Source organism: Mus musculus, chromosome 4 (genome assembly GCF_000001635.26).
Source record: "Mus musculus strain C57BL/6J chromosome 4, GRCm38.p6 C57BL/6J".
NCBI classification, from domain to species: Eukaryota; Metazoa; Chordata; class Mammalia; order Rodentia; family Muridae; genus Mus; species Mus musculus.
Window position 1 is genome coordinate 116,427,311 of NC_000070.6, and position 22,708 is coordinate 116,450,018.

The 22,708-nt window shown below is 38.6% G+C and overlaps 1 protein-coding gene across 5 annotated transcripts in view; it reads right to left on the reverse strand.

Annotated features, from left to right (window-relative positions):
• Positions 1–22,708, reverse strand: part of Mast2 (microtubule associated serine/threonine kinase 2) — a 157,464-nt gene that overhangs the window by 120,551 nt on the left and 14,205 nt on the right. For 4 of the 5 annotated variants that reach the window (NM_008641.3, NM_001042743.2, NM_001369062.1 and 1 more), the window contains exons 2-3: positions 8,134–8,281; positions 3,096–3,238 (exon numbers count right to left, since the gene is read on the reverse strand). In NM_008641.3, the coding sequence (NP_032667.2) occupies positions 3,096–3,238; positions 8,134–8,281 (291 nt within the window). Of the gene's footprint in view, positions 1–3,095; positions 3,239–8,133; positions 8,284–22,708 lie in introns of those variants that run through there. The other variant, XM_017320018.1, reaches the window with a different exon arrangement.

Genomic DNA, 22,708 nt, shown 5'->3' on the forward strand with positions numbered 1-22,708 from the left:
CTCTTCTGACCTCTCCGAGCACCAGGTACACACTTGGTATCATTCATAAATATATTTATATATGTGTGTGTGTGTGTGTGTGTGTGTGTGTGTGTGTGTGTGTGTGTGTACATATATACACATACATATACATATATATGCAGGCAAACAGTTATACACGTAAAATAAAAATATCTAGAAGAAAGCCTGGCATGGTGGTACACACCTTTAATCCCAGCTCCAGGCACTGGGAGGCAGAGGCAAGAGGCAACTCATTTACAGAGTGAGTTCCAGAATAGCCAGGGCTGCACAGAGAAATGTGGGCCAAAAAACAAAAATCAAAACAAACAAAACAAAACAAAATAACACCTTTTAAATATCATATATATACCCAAACACATCTCTCCATTCACTCTCAATCTTATATCTACTATAATATCAATGCTATATAGCCATATATTATTATATTATTTGTAGAATGAAAACAAAGCAAAACCAAAATATCTACACTGTTATGCAGAGACAAAATCAAAGCCAAAAATACAAATAGGTAAGAGGGTGTGCCCAGAACTAATTAATCACTTCACTCAAGTGACTTTAGGGTAGTGCTTGGTATGGAGGAAATTCAAGTTTAACATCTTAAAACTTCCTGGAATGCAGGGGGTGATCTTTTGGTGTTGTGTAAAGATGGCCCTTGTATTACTCAAATGCTTATTTTTGTACAAAGTGAGATCTTTCCAGAAGAGATCTGATTACAGCCACACTTTGGTTTTGTTATCTAATTGCTCAGCATCTGCAGCATATTTTATAAAATACACTTTTCTCACCTTCTGATTGGTTTAGTCAAAGCTGATGGCCCATAGCAAAGGAGGAGAGAATAGGCAGAACTTCCAGAAGAGAGAGGCACTCTGGGAAACAGTCAGAGGCTGAAGAACTCACCAGCTAGACAGGCAAGGACTAAGATATTGACAGAACTAATGGGCTACATGGACATAGATGAGTATAAATAGGTCAATTTAAGTAGTAAGAGCTAGTTGGGGACAAGCCTATGATAAAGCCAAGCTTTCATAATTAAGAAAAGGTTTCTGTGACCTTATATGGGATCTGGTGGGCCAAGAAACTCATCATGTTATAGTGGAATTTCTAAAATATTTTTTTCCTAAATTAAATTGGTAGGATTCAGAACTTAATGAACTCAGAGAGCCAACTATAACAAGAATAAGGTCAATGTAAAATAAATAAAGTAAGAGTGCTCAGTTTTTAAAATGAGCAAAGAATTCAGACACTTCTTCAAAGAAGATATAAAATGTCCAATAGGCACATAAAAAGATGATCAACATTGTTAGTTATTATGGAGATGAGCAAAATAACAAAATACTACTTTACTCTTATCTGGATGAATAAAGTCAAAATGATAACTAAAAGTGACAAACATATAAAGAAAACAAAATCCTTCAAATAATTCTTCAAATAGCTACCATATAAATGGAATTCCACACATATGTATGTGCATGTACAAGGCAAATAAAAACACATGTTCTCATATAAATCTATACATGTATTTCATAGAAACATTATTCATTAATTGTCAAAAGGTGGAAGCAGACCAAGTACCTAGCAAACAATAAACATAAAAATATGTCTAGGTAAAAGAATATTACTTAAAAACAAAAATTAAATACTGACACATCCAATATGAATGAACCTTAAAAAACATTTGAAGTGGAAAAAAAGCCAATCATAAAGACCACATATCATGTGATGAACTTTATATGAGAAGAATCAAAACCATAAACTGAATACACAGACTAGGCAAAACTATAGCTGTAGAAAATACATCTGTGGCTGCCTAGCATGTGAGGACCTGATATAAAAAGGCTGCAGAGGGTTCTTTCTAAAGTAATAAAAATGTTCTAACACTGAATACAATGATAGCTTAAACATATCATGAAATTACTTTAGATGGATTAGTGTAAATTGTGTATAAATATGTTCTACTTTTAAAAACTATAATTCAGACACATTGTCATCACTCCATTTCTAAGAGTTCTGAATTCACAGCGATACCCGGAAAACTCAAGTGGTACCAGGAAAGCCTTTGATCCATAAATTATCTTTCTCCCTGACACGGGAACTCTTCTTCCATCTGCCCAAACTTCCCAGGACAAGCAATGTAGCAAGCTTTCTACTTCATGCCTATCGACCCAAAAGGCTTATTCCAAGACATAGATGAGTAAGATTCTATTTAAAAAGACCAACTTCTCTGTTTTATCTTCAAAATTACTAGCATGCATTGTCCTAAAGGACAGACAGAATGCTATGAGATTAGTGGGGCATCAATTATGTTATCTTTGGTGGCAGGTAATAGGACAGAGAGTAAAATTCTTAACCTATATAAAGACCTGCCTAGCATACAAAGACTAGATCAAGAGAAGGCAGACTGGGGAAAAAACTCAGTGGTTAAGAACAATTACTGTTTTCCAGGGCACCTGAACTCAGTTCTTGGCACCCACTTCAGCAGTTCACTACCACCTGTAACTCCAGATTCATGGCATCTGATACCCTCTTCTGACCTCCACTGGTACCCCAGCCCCATACACAAAAATAAATAAAATTTTAAAAAGGACAGAGCCCATTCTTTCCTCCACTATGTATTTAGGTGTCCAGTATTTGCCAGAGCAGCACACAGAAGCAATACAACTTTAAGATTTTTAATTATTTATATATAAAGTTTTCTCAGGAAAGATATTCATTAAGGTTATAACCACACTAGCCAGGTGTGGTGGTACATGCCTTCTATCATGGCTCTAGGATGGCAGAGGTTAGCCTGTCCACTAAGTCAGTTTCAGGACAGCCAGGGCTATACACAGAAACCCTGACTCCAAAACCAAACAAACAAAAAGATTACAAACATACTCAATTATTCTCTTGATAATCACTATCAGTTACACAAGTTATAAAGTACAAGTTATAAAGAGATCAGAACATATTTAATTAAAATTTCAATCTTGTTCACTTTAAGAAATTACTAAAATTTTAACATTGATTATAGAACAAACATCAATGATAAATGAGGATCAAAGATTCCTGCAGCAACCCCAAATCTTTACACTTACCAAGCCAGCCGTAAGGGAAGGTGCAGACTGTCCAAGGGATTGGTTTCTCATTCGAACCAGGTTTGATGCTTCTCCTGTAGACTGCCAAGTTACCTGTCCCACACTGCTGTGTACACTGCTGGACAAAGGGAGCAGCTGCTTACCTTCAAACAAAAGGCAGAAAACATTCCTGTAATTATATGCTGACAAATGAATGAAAAGATACAAACGCAATGCTATCAGGTGGACAAAATAATATTGACACAAACAAGAGTGTTTTATACTTATCCATGTACGAATTTGACAGGGCCAAATTAAGTGTCTTGATGATGAGGAATGTAAGTAGGATCCTAAAGTGAGTTGAGAATATTCAGTCTCAAAAACATTCACACCCATGCTAATCTCTCACCATAACACTTAAACTAGCAGCCATTAAGAGTTTTCTAAGGACTATTACCCTTCCTAAGTGCAGTAAGTAGAAGAAATATTATTCAAAGCAAGTCTGAGCCTTATGGTTTTATAGAGAAATACTGAAGCTGTGCCAGTCTCACCAGATTCAATGTTCTCAGTCCAGGTTTACCAACTACATTAATTGCACAGAAATATAAGTAAAAGTCAAGCTAGAAAAAGAGCTACAAACAAGAGTTCAAGGCCACCTTGGACCACATTGTAAGAACCAAGCCAGTCAGGATACTAAGATTCTATCTCAGGGGTGGGGAGATACAAAAGTCGCCTATGAACACTAAGCGCCTAGAATCGCCATGGTTTTTGGAAGGGATGCACCAGACGCATTTCCCCCTTTTCTTCACATCCTTCATACTACTACTAACCACAATCAATGTAACTGTGACATTTATTTCCTTTAAGAGACATCTGATAGCTTTCCCAATGTTTATAAAGAATTAAGTCAAACTTTTTATCATTCTAAAGAGAATTTTGGGCCAAAGAGATGGCTCAGCAGTTAAGAGCAATGACTGCCCTTCCAGAGGTCCTGAGTTCAATTCCCAGCAACCACAGGGTGGCTCACAACCATATGTAATGGGCTCCAATGCCCTCTTCTGATGTGTCTGAAAACAGCTACAGCATAGTCATATAATTAAAATAAATCAATAAATCTTTTTTTTTAATTCTAAAATTCAGAGTATCTTTCTGGCTTCATCTCCTCCTCTTTTCACATTCTTCCCTTATTCAACTTCACTGCTATGCCCTGCACTTCCCATTGGCTTTATCTTGATTACTCAGTGCACTTGAAAACTCTTCCTGTACATGACAAAAACCTTAGTTATTTATAGAGTTTTCTTGTTTTTGTTGTAAGCAAAATATGATCCAACTCGTTTGGACAGCAACCTCGTAAAACCAAACAAAGAAAATTAAATTTTGAGTAGAAAATAAAGATTGAGAATGACTACAATCTGCTTGGCATGATGAAATGTAAGCCCAAAACTCAAATGAGAAGGTAGAACTGTCTGAGTCCGCCTAGGTTTCACACTGAGTCTGAGAACAGTATAAGCTATACACCAAAGCCCTACAACCAAGCTAGCATCACAAACAAAACATAAATACAATTTAAAAAGAATGACTTTGGCAATTGGAGAGAGGGCTTAGTAGTTAAGAGCACTTCCAGAGGTCCTGAGTTCAATTCCCAGCACCCACATGGCAGCTCACAGCTGTCTATAAGTACAGTCCAAGGGCTTCTGACATCCTAACGCAGATATACATGCAGGCAAAACAACAATACACATAATTTTTTTAATTATATTAAAAAAGAAAAAATAAATATAAAAACTAAACAACAGGGTAGATTGATAGATTGATTGAAAGCAGACAGATAGAACATAACTAACAAAACCAGGAAAAGAAAGGTACAAGCTATGCAAGAACAAAGAAAGCGACCTGAAATCAAGTTAAGCAAAAATCAGTTTTCCCAGCAAAATCTAAGCTAGGTGCAACACTGACAAATGAAAACAACTCCTGGGCATGGTGACAAGGGTCTTATTCTACACTTGCAAAGTAGTGCAAACAGATCTATCTCCATGAGCTCTGAGGTGAGCCTGCTTTATATACCACGTTCCAGGCTAGCTAAGGATACTCAGTTAAGATTCTCTCTCCAAAAAACAAAAAGAGACAAGATGAGACGAGAAGAGATTAAAACACCTAAGGCAGGAAGCAAGATGTAAGGCTGAGGCAATGGAGAGGTGGTTCAGAGCATGGTTTGCTTCCCAGAACCCACATGGTGACTTGTGGAATATTTGTAGTCCAATTCCAATTCTGGTGCACAGACACATACACACAATCAAAAATACTCAAACATAAAATTAATAAGTAATTTTTTTAAAAAAGATACAAGGCTAAAGTCAAGTTAAGTAAAAATACAGATAGTCAAACAATTAATGTCCACAATTTAGAACACTAAAACTTCCACACGGAATAGAACAGATCTAGCACTGCAAAGCATAGCATAGGAACTAGTGTTGCTAGGCGCACACCTTTAATCCCAGCACTCGGGAGGCAGAGGCAGGCAGATTTCTGAGTTTGAGGCCAGCCTGGTCTACAGAGTGAGTTCCAGGACAGCCAGGGCTATACAGAGAAACCCTGTCTCGAAAAACAAAAACAAAACAAAAAAGTTAAAGAGATGGCTCAACAGTTAAGGGCTCTTGCTCACAACTAACTGTAAGTTAAGATCTGAAGGACCCAACCCTCATCTTCTGACCTCCTTGGGAACCAGGGCACACAAGTGACTCACAAGCATACATACAAGGAAAACATTCATACATATAAAATAGACTTTTTTAATCTAAAGGGGGAGAGGAAGCTCAGTGTGGTGGTGAGCACCTTTAGTCCTAGCACCTGAAGAACAAAGGAGGTGAGTCTGCTGCCTGGTCTACAGAGTTGGTTCTAGGCTAGCCAGGACTGCACAGAGACCCTAACACAAAAAATAAGCAAACAGAATAAAAGGGTCAGTAGAGATTTCTCAGTGGCTAAGACTACTTGCTACTCTTCCAAACGAATAGAACTTGATTCCCTTGCTGGCACTGACTTGGAGTGAGGAATTTAACCAAGTAACTTTCCAAAATAAAATTAAAAGGCCCAGGCATGGTAGCTCAGACCTTTAAACTTAGCATTTGGAAGGGGAGGATCTGTGAGTTTGAGGCCAGCCTGCTCTAAAAACTGTATGTGTGCACAAATGATTGGATGTCCTTTCTCAGGTACTATTCACATGTTTTTGTGTGTGACAGAGACAAGGTCTCTCAGTGACCTGGAACTCACCAAGTAGGATGGGCCCTGTGCCTGACAGTTCAGTAAATTCCAGGAACCTCCAAAGCACTGGGATTCTAAGTGATACTACTACACATAGCCTAACCACCTAAACTATCCCTCCAGCGCCTATAGTTTTCTTCTTTTTAAAAAAAATTTTAAAATTTTTATATACTTTTTATGTATGTTTTGCCTGAATGCATGTGTATATGCATGCCTGGTGCCTGCAAAAGTCAGAAGAGTCAGGTCCCCCTCCAACTGGAGATACTGGCAGTCATGAGGCAACTTGTTGGGAATCAAACAGAGGTCATATGGAAGAACAAGTGCTCTTAACTGATGCACAGTCTATCCAACACCAGTTTTAGTTTGTTTTGTTTTTCTTTTTCTATCTCTTTGTTTCTTTCTTTGTATATTTTTGGTTTTTAAGATAGTGTGTCTTAGAACTTGCTCTATAGACCACACTAGCCTCAGACTCAGAGCTCTGTCCACTTCTTCCTCCCAAGGGCTGAGATTAAAGGTGTGTGCCCCACCACACTGCTTGTTTTTTCTTTTAATCCTTAATTCAAAACTCTACTTACCTGACTATTGGAATGGCTCACAGGGTAAAGGCACTTGTAGCCAAGCCTGATCATTTCAATGATCCTCCAGATCAGCATGATAGAGAGAACCAATTCCTAAAAATTGTCTTCTGGTCTCCACATGCAAATACACTACGATATACACCCATACAGCCATACCTTTGCACAAATCAGTACGTTTTTTTAAAGTTCAATTTATCATGGGCAAACAGAAAAAAATCCTGTTCTTAAAAGATGAGCAGAGTTCTATGAAAAATAAGAGCAGAAATCACAAAATAAAAAAGGTAGCACAAGGCTGGAGAGATAGCTCAGGGGTTAAGAGCACCAGGTGCTGCTCTAAAAGTCCTGACTTCAAATCCCCACAACTACATGGTGGTTCACAACATAATCTATAATGGCATCTGATGATCTCTTCTGTCATGCAGGCGTATGTGCAAATAAAAATGTCCATATGTACATCAATATACAAGCTTTTTTAAAAAATGACAGCACAACAGTGAAAAGGTAAAGCCAGGGGGAACGTGACCAAAAAGGAACTGAAAGAAAAAGAAATGAACAACTGTTTACTATTGGGGGAAGAAGCACACAGCAGGACTCTTCTTCTCTACTGCTTTTCCCTATTGGCCATACTCTGTTTTTTCATAGTCTATTGATTGATTAAAATTACTGAATCTTAACTGTTTTCAACCTGGACTTCTTTTATGCCTTTGTATATTGGATTTTATAATTGTCTTTTCTTTACAGGAACCAGGAAGATAATTATGGGATTTTGCACAATAGCAGAGCATTTGGCTAGCAAATACAAGTCCCTGGGTTTTTCCATCATGGGTAGGGGGTGAGAGTAGGGGTGAAGGTGGGGAGTGGGGAGGTAAGGGTAATAAGAAAAGGATGTGAAATCTACAAAGTTATAAAAATCATCCTGGAGTAGCCAAGAGTACTAGTTAGCTAACAACTATCTATGCTGTTCAGAGAATTTATGAAGTAGTAGAAAGAAAAGAGTGTTTCCTACAGTATTCTGTGAGAACATATCAAAGAAGAGGCTACCAAGATGACCACTCAATTGATATATGTTTATATATTAACAACACAGTCCCACAACTATCCCCATCCCCAGTTTTTGGTTCTGGAGGTTGAACCCAGGTTATATACAGGCTAAGCACATTATGTACCACATACTAATATATTCATTTCCCACAATCCATTAAAAAAACAGGTCTTATGCTTACCCGACAGAGAACTTGCCAGGCTTCCTCTCCGTAACTTACAGTCATCCTGACTAAGTTGTCGCTGGAGTTTAACTTTTCCAGTGGGTGCAAATATGTCAGGATTACTAAGCTTCCTGAAGAGCAGAGGACTAAGTCCAGTAACCATATCCTTCAATGAAAAAAGTCAAACATAAATCTTTAGTAAATTTTCTAACGAACTTTATATTAAACATCTATACATCAGTCATTGCAATTAAAAAGTATAAGAGCTAGATACAGAGATAACTCATTAGTTAACATTAGCTGCAATGCTAGAAAACCACAGTTCAATTCCCAGCATCCAAATGGCAGCTCATAACATCTGTTAACAGCAGTCCCAGAGGATCCAATGCCCTCTTCTGGTCTCCACAGGAACTGCATACACTTGACATACACGCAAGCAAAATACCCATAACATATAAAATAAACATAAAATTTTAAAGTATCAATTTTTAAAAAAATATTTATTCAGTTATTGGAGGGAGTAAGCAAATGCGCAGTACAAGTGTAGAGGTCAGAAGACAGCTCTCAGGATCCACTCTCTTCTCACTATACGGATTGACAGCAAGTACCTTTACGTGCAGCCCCCTCTTACTGACCCAAAAGTACTACAGTAAACACTGATATACAAATACTTCTGATAGTTTAACTTAAAGTCTTTTGTGTAAACACCCAAACGTAATCTACCTGGATCAGAAACATATTTCTTAAATACTGCTTAGTATGCTATTGAAGGACATGAAATATTAACCATGAAATGCCAAAGGAAAATGAAAGAATTAGCCCACAAGACAACTTAGGACATTTTGATATAATACTTACTCATAATGAGTGCAATTCTAACTGTTTACTTAATTTACTTTTCTTTTATTCTCTCTCCCCTCCCCTCCCTCCTCTCTCCTCTCCTCCCCTTTCCTCTCTCGTTCTTCTCTCAACATCACCTCTATCACATGAGGACACAACAAGACGTGTCCTCACAAGACTCCAAATCTGCCAACACTGCGAGCTCAGACCTCCCGGCCTCAGCCTTGAGAATAGCTGTTTTAAGGTATTCGGTGGTAACAACCCAAATACATGAAGACAGAAGGTTTGGGACTATGCAGTGTCTCGGCAGTGAGGACAAGTTACTGCTCTTGCGGAGGACTCAGGTTCAGTTCCCAATACTCACGTGGTGTCCCCCACGGTCACCCCAGTGAGCATGAGGTCAAAGGACAACTTGGAAGAGTCAGTTCTCATCTTCCACCATGTGAGCCCCAGGCCATTAGGCTTGGCAACAAATGCCTTTATCCTCCGAGCTAGTTCAAGCACAGCATCTAGTTTTAAAATAAACCACTCTAGTTGTCTTGTTTTCTGAGCATTCAGCTTATTTCTGTTTTCTTTCAGAACTTCTGTTTGTTAATTTGCTAGTCTTTGTCATCTCCTGCTGCTCCAGTATCTACTTTTGTATTTTGCTGTGACTTCTGCTAACTACAATCTTTCTTACTTTAAATTTTGAGTGCCTGATCGTAAAGATGCTGATGAGACATTTTCCTTTTCATCCCAGCAGGGTGAAAGTAACAAGGTGAACACCTCCATTAAGGTATAACTGCCTCCCCTCAAAAATCAACAAAACATCCTCCACTGTTCAAGGGATGAAAGGAACTTTTTTGACTCAGTCAGAAAGATGCACATAAAGGGTGTCTTGAGCCTCCTCATATTACTAGACGTGTACAGGACAAGCCCAAGATTCAGTGGTAGAAGGCAACCCTAAGGTCAAGAAATGAGAGAGCTATTCAAAAAGGCAGTACATAAATATCATCTCAGAGTCTTGAGTCTCTATAGAAAAATCAATTTTTCTAAGAATAAAACAGAAGAAGAGGAAATTATTTTTTAAAAATTGGCAGTTGGTACTCCAGTTAATTTTGATATATAACTATTAATTCAAGCTGCAAATATTTGCAAAATTGGAAACAAATCTACGTAAAGATATTCTGGCTACAGATTTCCCTTAGTGGGAAATATTCCTGAATTGGGTATTGTAGGGTTTTTATTCCTGCTGCTATTTTGCTATCATGCATAGGCAATCTACTTTAATTCAAAAGCATCTTTAAAAAAAAATCATAAAATTGGTAATTTATAAAAACATTAAGAGGTTTCTTTGGTTAGGTTTGGTTTAGTTTTTATTTTTATATTCTATGCATTGGTGTTTTTCTGCATGTATGTATGTGTGAATGTATGTATGTATGTATGTATGTGTGTGTATGTATGTATGTATTTGTGTATGTATGTATGTGTATATGTGTATATGTGTGTGTATGTATGTGTGTGTGTGTATATGTTTGTATGTATGTATGTATGTGTCTGGATTCCCTGGAACTGGAGTTACAAACAGTTGTAAGCTAGAAGAGCAGCCAGTGTTCTTAACTATCAAGTCATCTCTCATGTCCCATTTTCAACTCTCCAGCCCCAAGTGTTTTTATAATTCAATCTAGGTTAATCTAGATGTTTTTTAAAAATACCTAAAAAAGCCTTGCCAGGTATGGTGATGCATGGCTTTATTCCCAGCACTCAGAGAGCAGAGGCAAGCAAGTCTCTGAGTTCAAGGCCTTCCAGGTCTTCAGACAAAACAAAAAGAAGAGGAGGAGGAAGAGAAGGAAGAGGAGGAAGAAGGTTATACCATAACTAAAGATAAATTCTCAGGCATCTAACTTTTCCTAGTCTCCTATTCCAATCTACCTTTCTCTAACCTTCCTCCTTTGTCTCTACAGAGAACAAAACTAAGTATCAAACACTGTTAAGGCCTGAGGGAGAGAAAGGATATTAAAATTTTCCACATGTAAAAGCATCTTTTTCCAAGTAACTTTATACCTGGGACAGACTCAAGCCACTATAGCAGGCTATATACAATTTTTATCTCACTTTTACTGGCTCTTTCTCAGATCTCAGAAAGAGATAAAAATTTCTACTTTGTTTTTACCGAATACACTGATTTAATGTAATCATGTGACATATTTCATTATCATTGTTTTCATGTATTTGAAGTTTTGGGTTTTTTTAATGCATCACTATGAGTCTAACGTAGCATGAACACTGGCTGCCCTTCCAGAGGTCATGAGTTCAATTCCCAGCAACCACATAGTGGCTCACAACCATCTATAGTAAAATCTTAGGCCCTCTTCTGGCATGCAGGTGTACATGCAGACACCCATACATTAAATAAAAAACTCTTAAAAAAAAAAAAGTAGCATGGGCAGAGACTAGAAAGATAAGTCAACAGTAGAGTGCTTGTCTAGATGACTCAGCAGGTAAAAATGCTGGCTGCTCTTCCAGAGAATCTGGGTAAAATCTCAGGAACACACATGTTGACTTACAACCATCAGTAACTCCAGTTCCAGGATATCAGATGCCCTCTTCTGACCTCTGTGAGCACCAGGCACACACATGGTGCACAGACATGCAAGCAGGCAAAAATACCCATTTATTTATTTATTTATTATTTTTATTTTACTGCTACTGCCTCTTTAGAAAAACAAAGCTTGCCAGGTAGTAATGGTGCACGCCTTTAATCCCAGCACTTGGGAGGCAGAGGCAGGTGGATTTCTAAGTTCGAGACCAGCCTGGTCTACAGAGTGAGTTCCAGGACAGACAGGGTTACACAGAGAAACCCTGTCTTGAAGTAAAAAAAACAAAAAACAAAACAAAGCTTTGCACTGAGAGTGGTGGCGTCACACACCATTAACCCCAGCACCTGGGAGAAGAAGTAGGCAGATCTCTGAGTCTGAGAACAACCTGGTCTTCAGAGTGAGTTCCAGAGCATCCAGTGCTATACGAAGAAACCCTGTCTCAAAAAAAAAAGAAAAAAAGAAAAGAAAAAGAAAAAGAAAAAGAAAAAGAAAAAGAAAGAAAGGAAAGGAAAGGAAAGGAAAGGAAAGGAAAGGAAAGGAAAGGAAAGGGGAAGAGAGAGGAAGAGGAAGAGGAAGAGGAAGAGGAAGAGAAAGAGAAAGAGAAAGAGGAAAAGAAAAGGAAAAAGAAAAACAAACAAAAACAAAAACAAACCATATTTTCAAAGTCCTTATCTTAGCCAATTCCAGGACTAAAAGAGATTTTTAAAAATGGTCATTTTTAAATCAACTTGTTATTGCTTACTCAGCAACTTTCCAGGTTTACAAAAGACATTATGTGGACAAAGTATTTCCAATGTCTTTCATATATATCAGTAAATGTAACTTTAAAATATTTTAAAATGTTAAGCTGCTAAAAGATAAAATGCTAACTTGAAATTAAGTCTATCAAAACTATCCTTAGAGGGCTGAAGAGATGGCTCAGCGGTTAAGAGCACTAACTACTCTTCCAGAGGTCCTGAGTTCAATTCCCAGCAACCAATGGTGGCTCACAGCCATCTGTAATGAGATCTGGTGCCCTCTTCTGGTGTGCATGAAGACAGAACACTCATATACATAAAATAAATAAACAAATCTTTTTTAAAAAACTATCCTTAAAAATAAGGAAAAATGGAAACATTCTTAGATAAGCAAAAACTGAAGGAGTCCACTACCATTGCACTACCCTGTAAGAAATGCTAAGTTAGTTATTCATGTTAAAATTATTTTTCTTTTCTTTTCTTTTTTTTTACTCTTCAAGACTGGGTTTCTCTGTGTACCCTTAGCTGTCCTGGAATTTGCTCTTTATAACAGACTGGCTTTGAACCCAGAGATCACCTGCCTCTGCCTCCCGCGTGCGGCTGCCACGCCTAGATCCTCATGTTAAAACTTGGCATTCCATTAAAAACAAATAGACAAACAAAACTCAATAAAGACAACTTACACAGGTAAATATGAAAGCCAATATTTCTGTATTTCTGGTTTATAATCCTCTCTCTCTCTCTCTCTCTCTCTCTCTCTCTCTCTCTCTCTCAGCTTTGTTTTATTTTATGAGACAAGGTTTCTTATATTGCCCACCCTGACCTTAAACTTACTATCTTCCTGCCTCCACCCCAGCTGGAACTACAGGTACTTCCCGCTACAGTTATGGCCCCAAACAACTTTTTTTAATCTACAGGATTTAAAGGGCAAAAGCACCTCAAAATTAAAATTTTATATTATTGGATATACAACCTATAAAAATGTAATTTAAAAAACCCTACATACATGGATAAAAGAGTTATATAAAAATAAAAGTTTTAGAACCAGGCATGGTAGGATGTGCCTTAAACCCCTAGCAGGCCAGAGTTCAGGGATAGCCAGGGCTATTACATAGAGAAACCCTGTCTCAAAAAGCCAAAAGAGAAAAGAAAAAAAGAAATAGTAGCTGCACAGGGGTGATGCACACCTTTAATCCTAGCATTCAGGAGTTAGAGGCAGGTGGATCTCTGGGTTTGAGGACAGCCTGGTGCACAGCAAGCTCTAAGACAGCCAGGGCTGTTACACAGAAAAATCTAATCTAGGGGGAAAAAGAAAAGGAGGAAGGGGAGGAGAAAGAAGAAGAGAAAGAGGAGGAGGAGGAAGAGGAAGAAGGAATAAGAAAAAGAAGAGGAAGAGGGAAGAAAGAGAAGGAGGAAAAAAGAAAAGTTTTACATACAAATAAAGTTAAATTAATAAAATTCAACTTAGTAAAAAATTTAAGGGTTGGAGTATATAGGTCAGTGGTAGAATATTTTTGCCTAGCATATCTAAGACAATGGGTTTGATCCCCAGCACAGTAAAAAATAAAAAACATTAAATATAAATATAAATATAAATAAATAAATTTAGGTCACATATATAATCTTCATAGTGACCAAAGATCTAAAAAAAAAAATTACATACAAAAGAAAATGAGAAAATACATAATGAAATAGTTCTCTATCAATCAATCAACCAACCAACCAACAGGGTACTAAGGACATAGCTCAACTGATAAAATGCTTATCTAGCATGCACAAATCCCTGTATTCTATCCCCAACAATTCATAAACAGGGAGCAGTGGTAGCACACACCTGTAATTTTAGTATTAGAGAAGTAAAAGCAGAATTAGAAGTTCCAGGTTATCTTCAGTTACAAAGCCCATCCTATCCTCTCCAAAAAGGGCAAGGAGGAGCCAGAGAATGGTGGTGCAGTGATTAAGAGCTCTAGCTCATCTTCCAGAGGACCTAGGTTCAAATGGATCAACCATTTGGCAACTCACAACTGCTCCAGAAGTATTCAATGCCCTTCTGTAGCCACTGTATGAATGTGGTACACATACATACATGCAGGTAAAACATCCCTTATTATAAAATAAAAACAAATAAAACCTCAAGTATATATTTTTTAATTAACAGGCCAAAAAAAAAAAAAACCAGAAAAAAAAAATCAGAGGAAAAAAAAATGTAATGTCGTGCTTTAAACCCAGCACTTGGGAGGCAGAGGCAGGTGGATTTCTGAGTCTGAAGACAGCCTGGTCTACAAAGTGAGTTCCAGGACAGCCAGGGCTACACAGAGAAACCCTGTCTGGAAGAAAAAGAAAATGTCATAAGGCAGGGCATAACATGATAGACCTTTAATGCAGTACTCAGGAAGCAGAAGCAGACAGGTCTCTGAGAGTTTCAGGTTAGGCTAGTCTACAGTGTGTTCCAAGCCTGTCAGGGCTACAATGTGAGATCCTGTCTCAAAAAACCAAAAACCAAAAAACAACCCAGCTTTTAAATACACTTGGTAAAATAATACTTCTATGTGCAATTACAAATATTCTTAAAACAAGTAAAAATGTTAAGCCCTTATCAAAGAAATTAAAAATAAAAATATCTTTTAAAAGCCAAAAGGAACCAGGTGTAGTGGTACATGCCTTTAATCCCAGCAGGCAGGAGGCAGAGGTAGACAGTGGGTTTGAGGTCAGCCTGGTCTACATAGTGCAGAGGTTCTCAACCTTCCTAATGCAGCTAGCTCTTCATGTTGTGGCCACCCTCAACCATAAAATTATTTTAGTTGCTACTTTATAACTGTTATGTTGCTGTTACAAATTGTAGTGTAAATATCTTGTGTTTTCTGTTGGTCTTTGGCAACAGCTGTGAATGGGTCCTTCAACCACAGGTTGAGAACCTCTGACATAGTAACTTCCTAGACAGCCAAAGCAACATGAGCCTATGGGAGATGAAGGGATAGAGACTTTTAGAACTGGATAAAAGAAAAGAAACTGAATTAGAACACAGAATAGAAACCAAACAAATAAAAAGCCAGGCTCCAAAATTACAAACACAACATTAGTTAGGTAGGAAGGGACAGGAACAGAGACAGGTGGATCCATGAGGTTCACTGGCCATCTTCTCTGTCAAATCAAGCTTAGGGTTCAGTGAGTGACCCTGTCTCAAAAAATAAAGGTCAAAACTGATAAGAGGCAGCTAACATCTATCTCTGACCTCACAATACACCTACACCAGCTAGTACATACACTGCACAAACACAACACAACAAATATATTCCCAAATGAAAATTTTAAATATTTATGATATAAAGCATAAATCAGAACTATAAAATTCATAAATGGAAAAAGAAAGCTCAAGAAAAACTTATAGAGAAAAATGCAATCTAAGAAATTAAGTAATATAAAAAATTAATAAAACAGACAAAGCCTTATGAGATTTTTTTCCTATATATTGGGGAACTTATAATGTTTTTTTTTTAACATTTAAAGTTATGTGGTTAAATTCACTCTTTTTCTCACAGCATTAATACTTTTGTAAGCATAATATTTTTATAAACTATTGAGTAATTTCATACAATGCACTCTGATCACACTTGCTTTATAATCCTCCAAGGTCCACCAACCTACCTTACCCTTGAGCCCTCCCTGACCAAAAAAAAAAAACAAAACACCAGGTCCAATGTGTGTTGCCGGTATACTCATTGGAGCATGGTCAAACTCCCAGTGGCCAGCCCCTTAAAGATAAATGAGTCCTTTCCCACCCCCACCCCACCCCAATTAGAAGCCACCAACTGTGGAGAGCTACACCTCAGCATTTTAATCACAATTTTTCTAGACTTTCTTCAATAGTTTCCTGTCTGGACTGTTTCTTTAAGGGGACTTTTTAAAAAGAGGATTGTCACAGAAGCCTACAATGTCTCTCAGTTAGAAGCCTGCAACTGTCAATACCACTTCAAAAGAAGCTTCCTTGCCCATACAGCCTGTGGCAGCACAGATCATGGACTTCCCACATGGTTTCTGGTAGCAGCATGGACCACAGCCATCAAGATGGCTTCAGGCAGAAGCACAGAACCACAGACATCTACATGACCTCAGGTGGCAGCACTCAAAGCAAATCAACATGGTTTCTGTGAGAGCCCTGATCATAGACATCGACGTGGTCTCAGGCAGCAGTATTGACCACAAACATCAACATGACCCCAGGCAGCAGCATGGACCAAGGACAGCAGCATGGAGATCTTTTGATTAGAAGAGGCGTAATCCAGAAAATGAACCATTCATTCTTCAGCTCAGATTCCTTGTTACTCAGAGCCAAGGTAATTGTGTGGATGGGCAGCGAGTACAGGGGCAGAACCTGTTCGAGCTCCAAGCTGCTGTACACCACTCTGCCCTACTTGGCAATAACATGCTCCTTGGTCTACTGGCTACACTCCCATATCTGTCACCTCTCTCTGCCACAAATACCTGTGCCGCTCCCCAACCAACACTCCATCATCTTCCCATCTCTATCACACCTTCACTTACTGAAGTGGCACTGCAAACTGCTGGATATCACACATTATATTTTTTTTGCCCAAGCAGCTTTACATGCAAATGCTTATTGCAATGAGTCATTGGTCTGCTTCAAGATTTCTAAAGTAACATTAAATTCTGGACTATCACTGAGACTCATCTTGGATATCCTGTTGTTGGCCAAAGTCAGGGTGATCTTGCAACAGGGCAATGCATTAAGGGGAAGAAGGCCACTACATACCTCCCTGCTCTCGGCATCAGCCACTACAGTGGGTCCCTGGGCAAGACCACTGTGCTTGCATCCTATGAGCTGTGTTGTGGGCCCTCACTCGTCAAACCCCAGCAGGACTAGCAGGCAAGTAAGCAACCAGGCAGCAACAGCAGTGGCCAGTGGTAGTGCAGGTCTCTCGGCAGGCAAGGACCACCAACTCTACTCCACCAGTGACATCCTCTTTTGTCCCCAGTAGCCGTCCATGTTCCTATCACCCATACCAGTCACCCACACAGCTGCTGCTATGTCTCTAGTTCTGCTTCTCTCTGACATCTTTTTCTCCATGAAGCCACTTTTTTCTTTTTATTTATTCTTCGTGAGTTTCATATCATGCACTCTTGTATCATCTCCCCATCCACTCATATCGGCCTTTCACTCTTGCAACCTCCCCCATAAAATAAAAAATACACACAAACAACAAAAACACAGAAAATCATCTCATCATGGAAGCTGTAGTAAGTCACGTGCCCCACAATATATCCCCCTGTCCACACATGGGGGCGGGGAGGCTCGTTTAAAAGCATCTTCCTATAAGACCTTTCTTTTCTCACTTGTTCTGGAGATACTACACACTCTGCAGGCTCATCCTCTACTGCTGCATCTCCCCTTCGAAGCCTCTGCGAGTCTCTTCAGGCTCCTCAGAGCAGCTCAGGGTGACCATCGTTTTCTTTTTTTTTTTAATCTTTATTAGGTATTTTCCTCATTTACATTTCCAATGCTATCCCAAAAGTCCCCCATACCCTCCCCCCCCACTCCTCTACCCACCCACTCCCACTTTTTGACCCTGGCATTCCCCTGTACTGGGGCATATAAGACCATCGTTTTCTTATTTAATTCACTCTTTTAAGATTTGTAGTGGTGGTGGTGGTGGTGTTTTGGTTCTTTCGAGGCAGGGTTTTGCCTATGCATATGTACGTGTACCACATGCATACCTAGTGTCCCCTAATGTCAAAGGAAAGCATTGGATCCCCTGGAATAAAAGTTAGAGGTTGTCATAATCCATCATGTGGGTACTGGGAATTGAACCCAGTTCCTAGGAAAGAGGAGCTAGTGTTCTTAACAATGGTGCTGTCACTCCAAACCTTCCTAACCACTGAGCTATCTCTTCAGCCCTAAGACAGTCATTTTTATTTCAAATTCAAACCTATTACACTACAAAGAATTCAAATCTAACTTCAAAGCCTGCTTTTTCTCCATACTGTTTCTAAATGATATAAAGAATTGTACGCAAGCAATAGAAAAAAAAGCAAAAAAAAGCAAAATGTTTTTAAAAACCCTGGGATGCAGCATGAACCACTACTGCTCTTGCAGAGGACTCAAGCTCCACTCCCAGCACCTATGCTGTATGGCCTACAGCTGTCCATACTTCAGCCCAAGGGGGATCCGATGCCTCTTCATGTGTGCCTGTGCTCACATACACAGACATGCACACATTATAAAAATAAAATAAAAACACTAAGATGGTGTTTAATCTCAGGAAGTAAATAAATAAAAAGTAATAACCTGATAGGAGTTGACAAGGACATAAGGAATCATTATTGACAACATACAAACTGGAAACCAGGCATAGTATTTCACACCTTTGATCACAGGGGACAGAGAAAAAGGTGGATCTCTGTGAGCTCAAGGCCAACCTGGCCTACGTATTCCATTCTAGGCCTGCCAGGACTGTCTCAAAATAAATGAATACATATAAATATGAACACACACATATTTGGTATAATCACATAAAAAACAATTTGAAAATAGCACCCAAGAAGAGAAACTCTAGAACATGTGCAAAAAAGATAGATGAGTTTAAGATTATTTACTGTAGCACTTTAACAAAAAGGATGGAAATAACCTAAGGAATAAATTGACATTTATTCACAATATACCCAGACAAGGTGGCACATCCCTTTAGTCCCAGCACTTGACAGACAGATCTCTCTGTGTGTTAGAGGCAAGCCTGATCTATAAAGAGAATTCTAGGTTAGGTTAACCAGGGGTATATAGACGGTCTCAAAAAAAAAAAAAAAGGAAAAAAGTATGAATGATGAATGAATAAATCAACATACTACTATAGAGTAAACAAACTGATTTGAATATAGCAACATAGATCGAGACTGGCAAACCAAAGCCTACCCATCTGCCAGACCCAGCTAGGAAGATAGAAGTATTTTTCTATGTTTTTTTAAAATATTTATCTATTTATTTTATTTATATGAGTACAGATACATGAGAGGGCATCAGGTTATAGATAGATGGTTGTGAGCCACACCATGTGGATGCTGGGAATTGAATTTAGGACCCCTGGAAGAGCAGTCAGCGCTCTTAACAGCTAATTCATCTCTCCAGCCCTATTTTTTATGTTTTAAAAGTAGAAAAGCAAATACTTCATGAAATATTATCAATATGAAAATATTACAAATTACATGAAATTCCAGCTTCAACTTCAGGTCACTTTGTAACTTACTGGATTATTAAACTTTTTTTTTTTTGAGACAGGTCCTCACGTTTTCCCAGGCTGGCCTAAAACTCTCTATAGCTAAGAACGACTCTGTCTGTCTCTGTCTCATGATTCTAATACAGCATCACGTCTGTTGTGCAGTGCTGTGTAGTAAGCCCAGGGCTTCATATGCGCTAGGCAAGCACCCTGCACATTGGGCTGCACCCTACCCCCTAAGCTAATTCATCTGCATCGTTACTATCACAATCTAACAACAGATTATAATCAAAGCCTCATGAGTGTAGGGTAGTCAAAGATCTAATGTACCAAAAGCAAAGGAAAAGAAGTTTTTTTAGATTTTCTATCAGGTGTGGGGAACAAGGCCTTTTCTAAAATCCAAAATGGTGGTGACACAAAACTCTGTGGGCTCTGAAAAGAATAAAAGGAAACTAAAATTCTACCGACTACACCAAGGTTATAGGTCCAAAGCAGAGAATAGCTACAAGTTGATAAAATATGATTCCCTTCCTAAGCATCTATATAATGTCCTCAGCCTTCTAGCAGTTAGCTAGAGGCCTGTAACTGATTTTAGAAGTAAAATACAAGTGAAAATGATTATGCTGGCCCATCATCCTCAGGCGACCTTGCAAGAACCAAGATAGAGAATGGAAAAGTGTGTATCAGTCTAGGTCATTCTGAATGTATCTATTACAGCAACCAGTGTTCCCTAACTGATATAAAGACCAAAGTCTGAGCTAGAATAACAATGTCTCTTTCTTTGAGTAGTCAAAGGCAGAAACTAAATATCCCAGGGTTACCTGAACCAAAAAAAAAAAAAAAATCACATTAATAACATCCCTTTAAAATAACTTTAAAAACTATTGCCAAGCCGGGCGGTGGTGGTGCACACCTTTAATCCCAACACTTGGGAGGCAGAGGCAGGCGGATTTCTGAGTTCGAGGCCAGCCTGGTCTACAGAGTGAGTTCCAGGACAGCCAGGGCTACACAGAAACCCTGTCTTGCAAAACAAAACAAAACAAAAACTACTGCCAACTATATCCAAATGTTCTGCTTCATAAATCATTCCTAAATACCTAACAGAAAACCTAACAATACTAGAAAGTAGCTCTACTTTGGTGAATTAAGTATTAAAGGATTTTGAAATAGCTCAACTTCTCCCACAGTGAGCACTCCTAATACTATAGTTGTCATAGCATACCTCAGAATTTAGAAATAAGGGCCTCTAAAGTTTAAATCTTAATTACATTCTCAAATCAGTGGAGATATATGCATCCCATTCTAAGATAGGTTCTTTATAAAGAAAACTGGTGGAGGCCAGAGAAAACTTTCAAGAGTTGGGTTCTCTCCTTCCATCTTTTTTGTTTTAAAGGAAGGGGTCTCTCTTGCTGTTTCTGCTGTGCTTCATACTTCAAGCTAGATAGCCCATGAGCTTCTGCTTGATTCTCCTATTCCCACCACCCATCTTGCTCACTGAAGTGCTAGAATTGCAGATATACTTTTAACATTGGCTCCAGGTATCTAACTCTGGTCACCAGGCTTGCACAACAACTGCCTACCTAACAGCCCAGCATGACTCTTATTTCATTCACTGTACTATCAGTCATGAAGAATTTATTATTTATTTTGTAAAGAAAATAGAATTCAAAATGCATAGAGAGCTGGAAGTCAGAAAAAGAGACACAAATTACTACCCTTAAGGAGCAAATGTTCTAATATGGAAGAAAATCAGTAAGTACCAAAAAATGTGGCCATACTATCAATAGAAGATAAGAATACAACGAGAAAAGGAAGTGACCATGAGAGTTATTTTGGAACAGATAGTCAAGAAAGGTTTCTTTAAGAATATTATCTCAAATTGTGTTCGCAGCCTTTGCCGCTCTCCAATGCCAGTGCCACCTCTTGCTTGCTGAGCTCCAGCCGAAGGAGAAGGGGGGTAAGTAAGGAGGTGTCCATACCATGGCTCTTACAAAGCAGACTGCCCGCAAATCCACGGTTGGTAAAGCACCCAGGAAACAACTGACTACAAAAGCTGCTCACAAGAGTGCGCCCTCTACTGGAGGGAGTGAAGAAACCTCATCATTACAGGCCTGGTACTGTGGCACTCAGTGAAATCAGATGCTATCAGAAGTCCACTGAGCTTCTGATTCCCAAGCTCCCTTTTCAGCATCTGGTGCGAGAAATTGCTCAGGACTTCAAAACAGATCTGCTCTGCGCTTCCAGAGTGCAGCTATTGGTGCTTTGCGGGAGGCAAGCGAGGCCTATCTGGTTGGCCTTTTTGAAGATACCAATCTGTGTGCTACCCATGCCAAACCTGTAACAATTATGCCAAAAGATATCCAGCTAGCAAGCCGCATACGTGGAGAACGTGATTAAGAGTCCACTATGAGGGGAAACATTTCATTCTTAAAAAAATTTTTTTTCCTCTTCTTCCTGTAATCAGTAGTTCTGAATGTTAGATATTTTTTCCATGGGGTCAAAGGTACCTAAGTATATGATTGCAAGTGGAAACAGAGGGGACAGAATCAGGTATTGGCAGTTTCTCCATGTTTACTTGTGTGTATTTTTAATATAAATGCAAGATGTAAAGCATTAATGCAAGCAAAATGTTTCAGAACACATTTTAACAGTTCAACTTCATAACAATTATAAATAAACCTGTTAAAATTTTCTGGACAATAACAGCATTTGGATTTTTTAAAAATAAGTAATTTCTTATTGACGGCAACTAAATGGTGTTTGTAGCATTTTTATCACACAGTAGATTCCATCCATTCACTATACTTTTCTAACTGAGTTGCCCTACAGACAAGTACCTGTTTTTAATGTTGTCTGTCTTCTGTGCTATTCCTGTAAGTTTGCTATTAAAATACATTAAACTATTAAAAAAAAAGCATTATCTCACCAGGCAGTGGTGGCCCACGCCTTTAATCCCAGTACGTGGGAGACAGAAGCAGGTGGATTTCTGAATTTGAGGCAAGCCTGGTCTACAGAATGAGTTCCAGGACAGCCAGGACTGCACAGAGAAAAACAGTCTCAAAAAACCAAAATAAACAAACAGACAAAACAACAACAACAACAAAGGAAGCATTATCTCAACAGACATGAACAAAGTAAGAAAACCATCTGTACACATCCATCTGGAAAAGGGAATTCTAGATACAGAAACCATAAGTAAAAAATCCCTAAA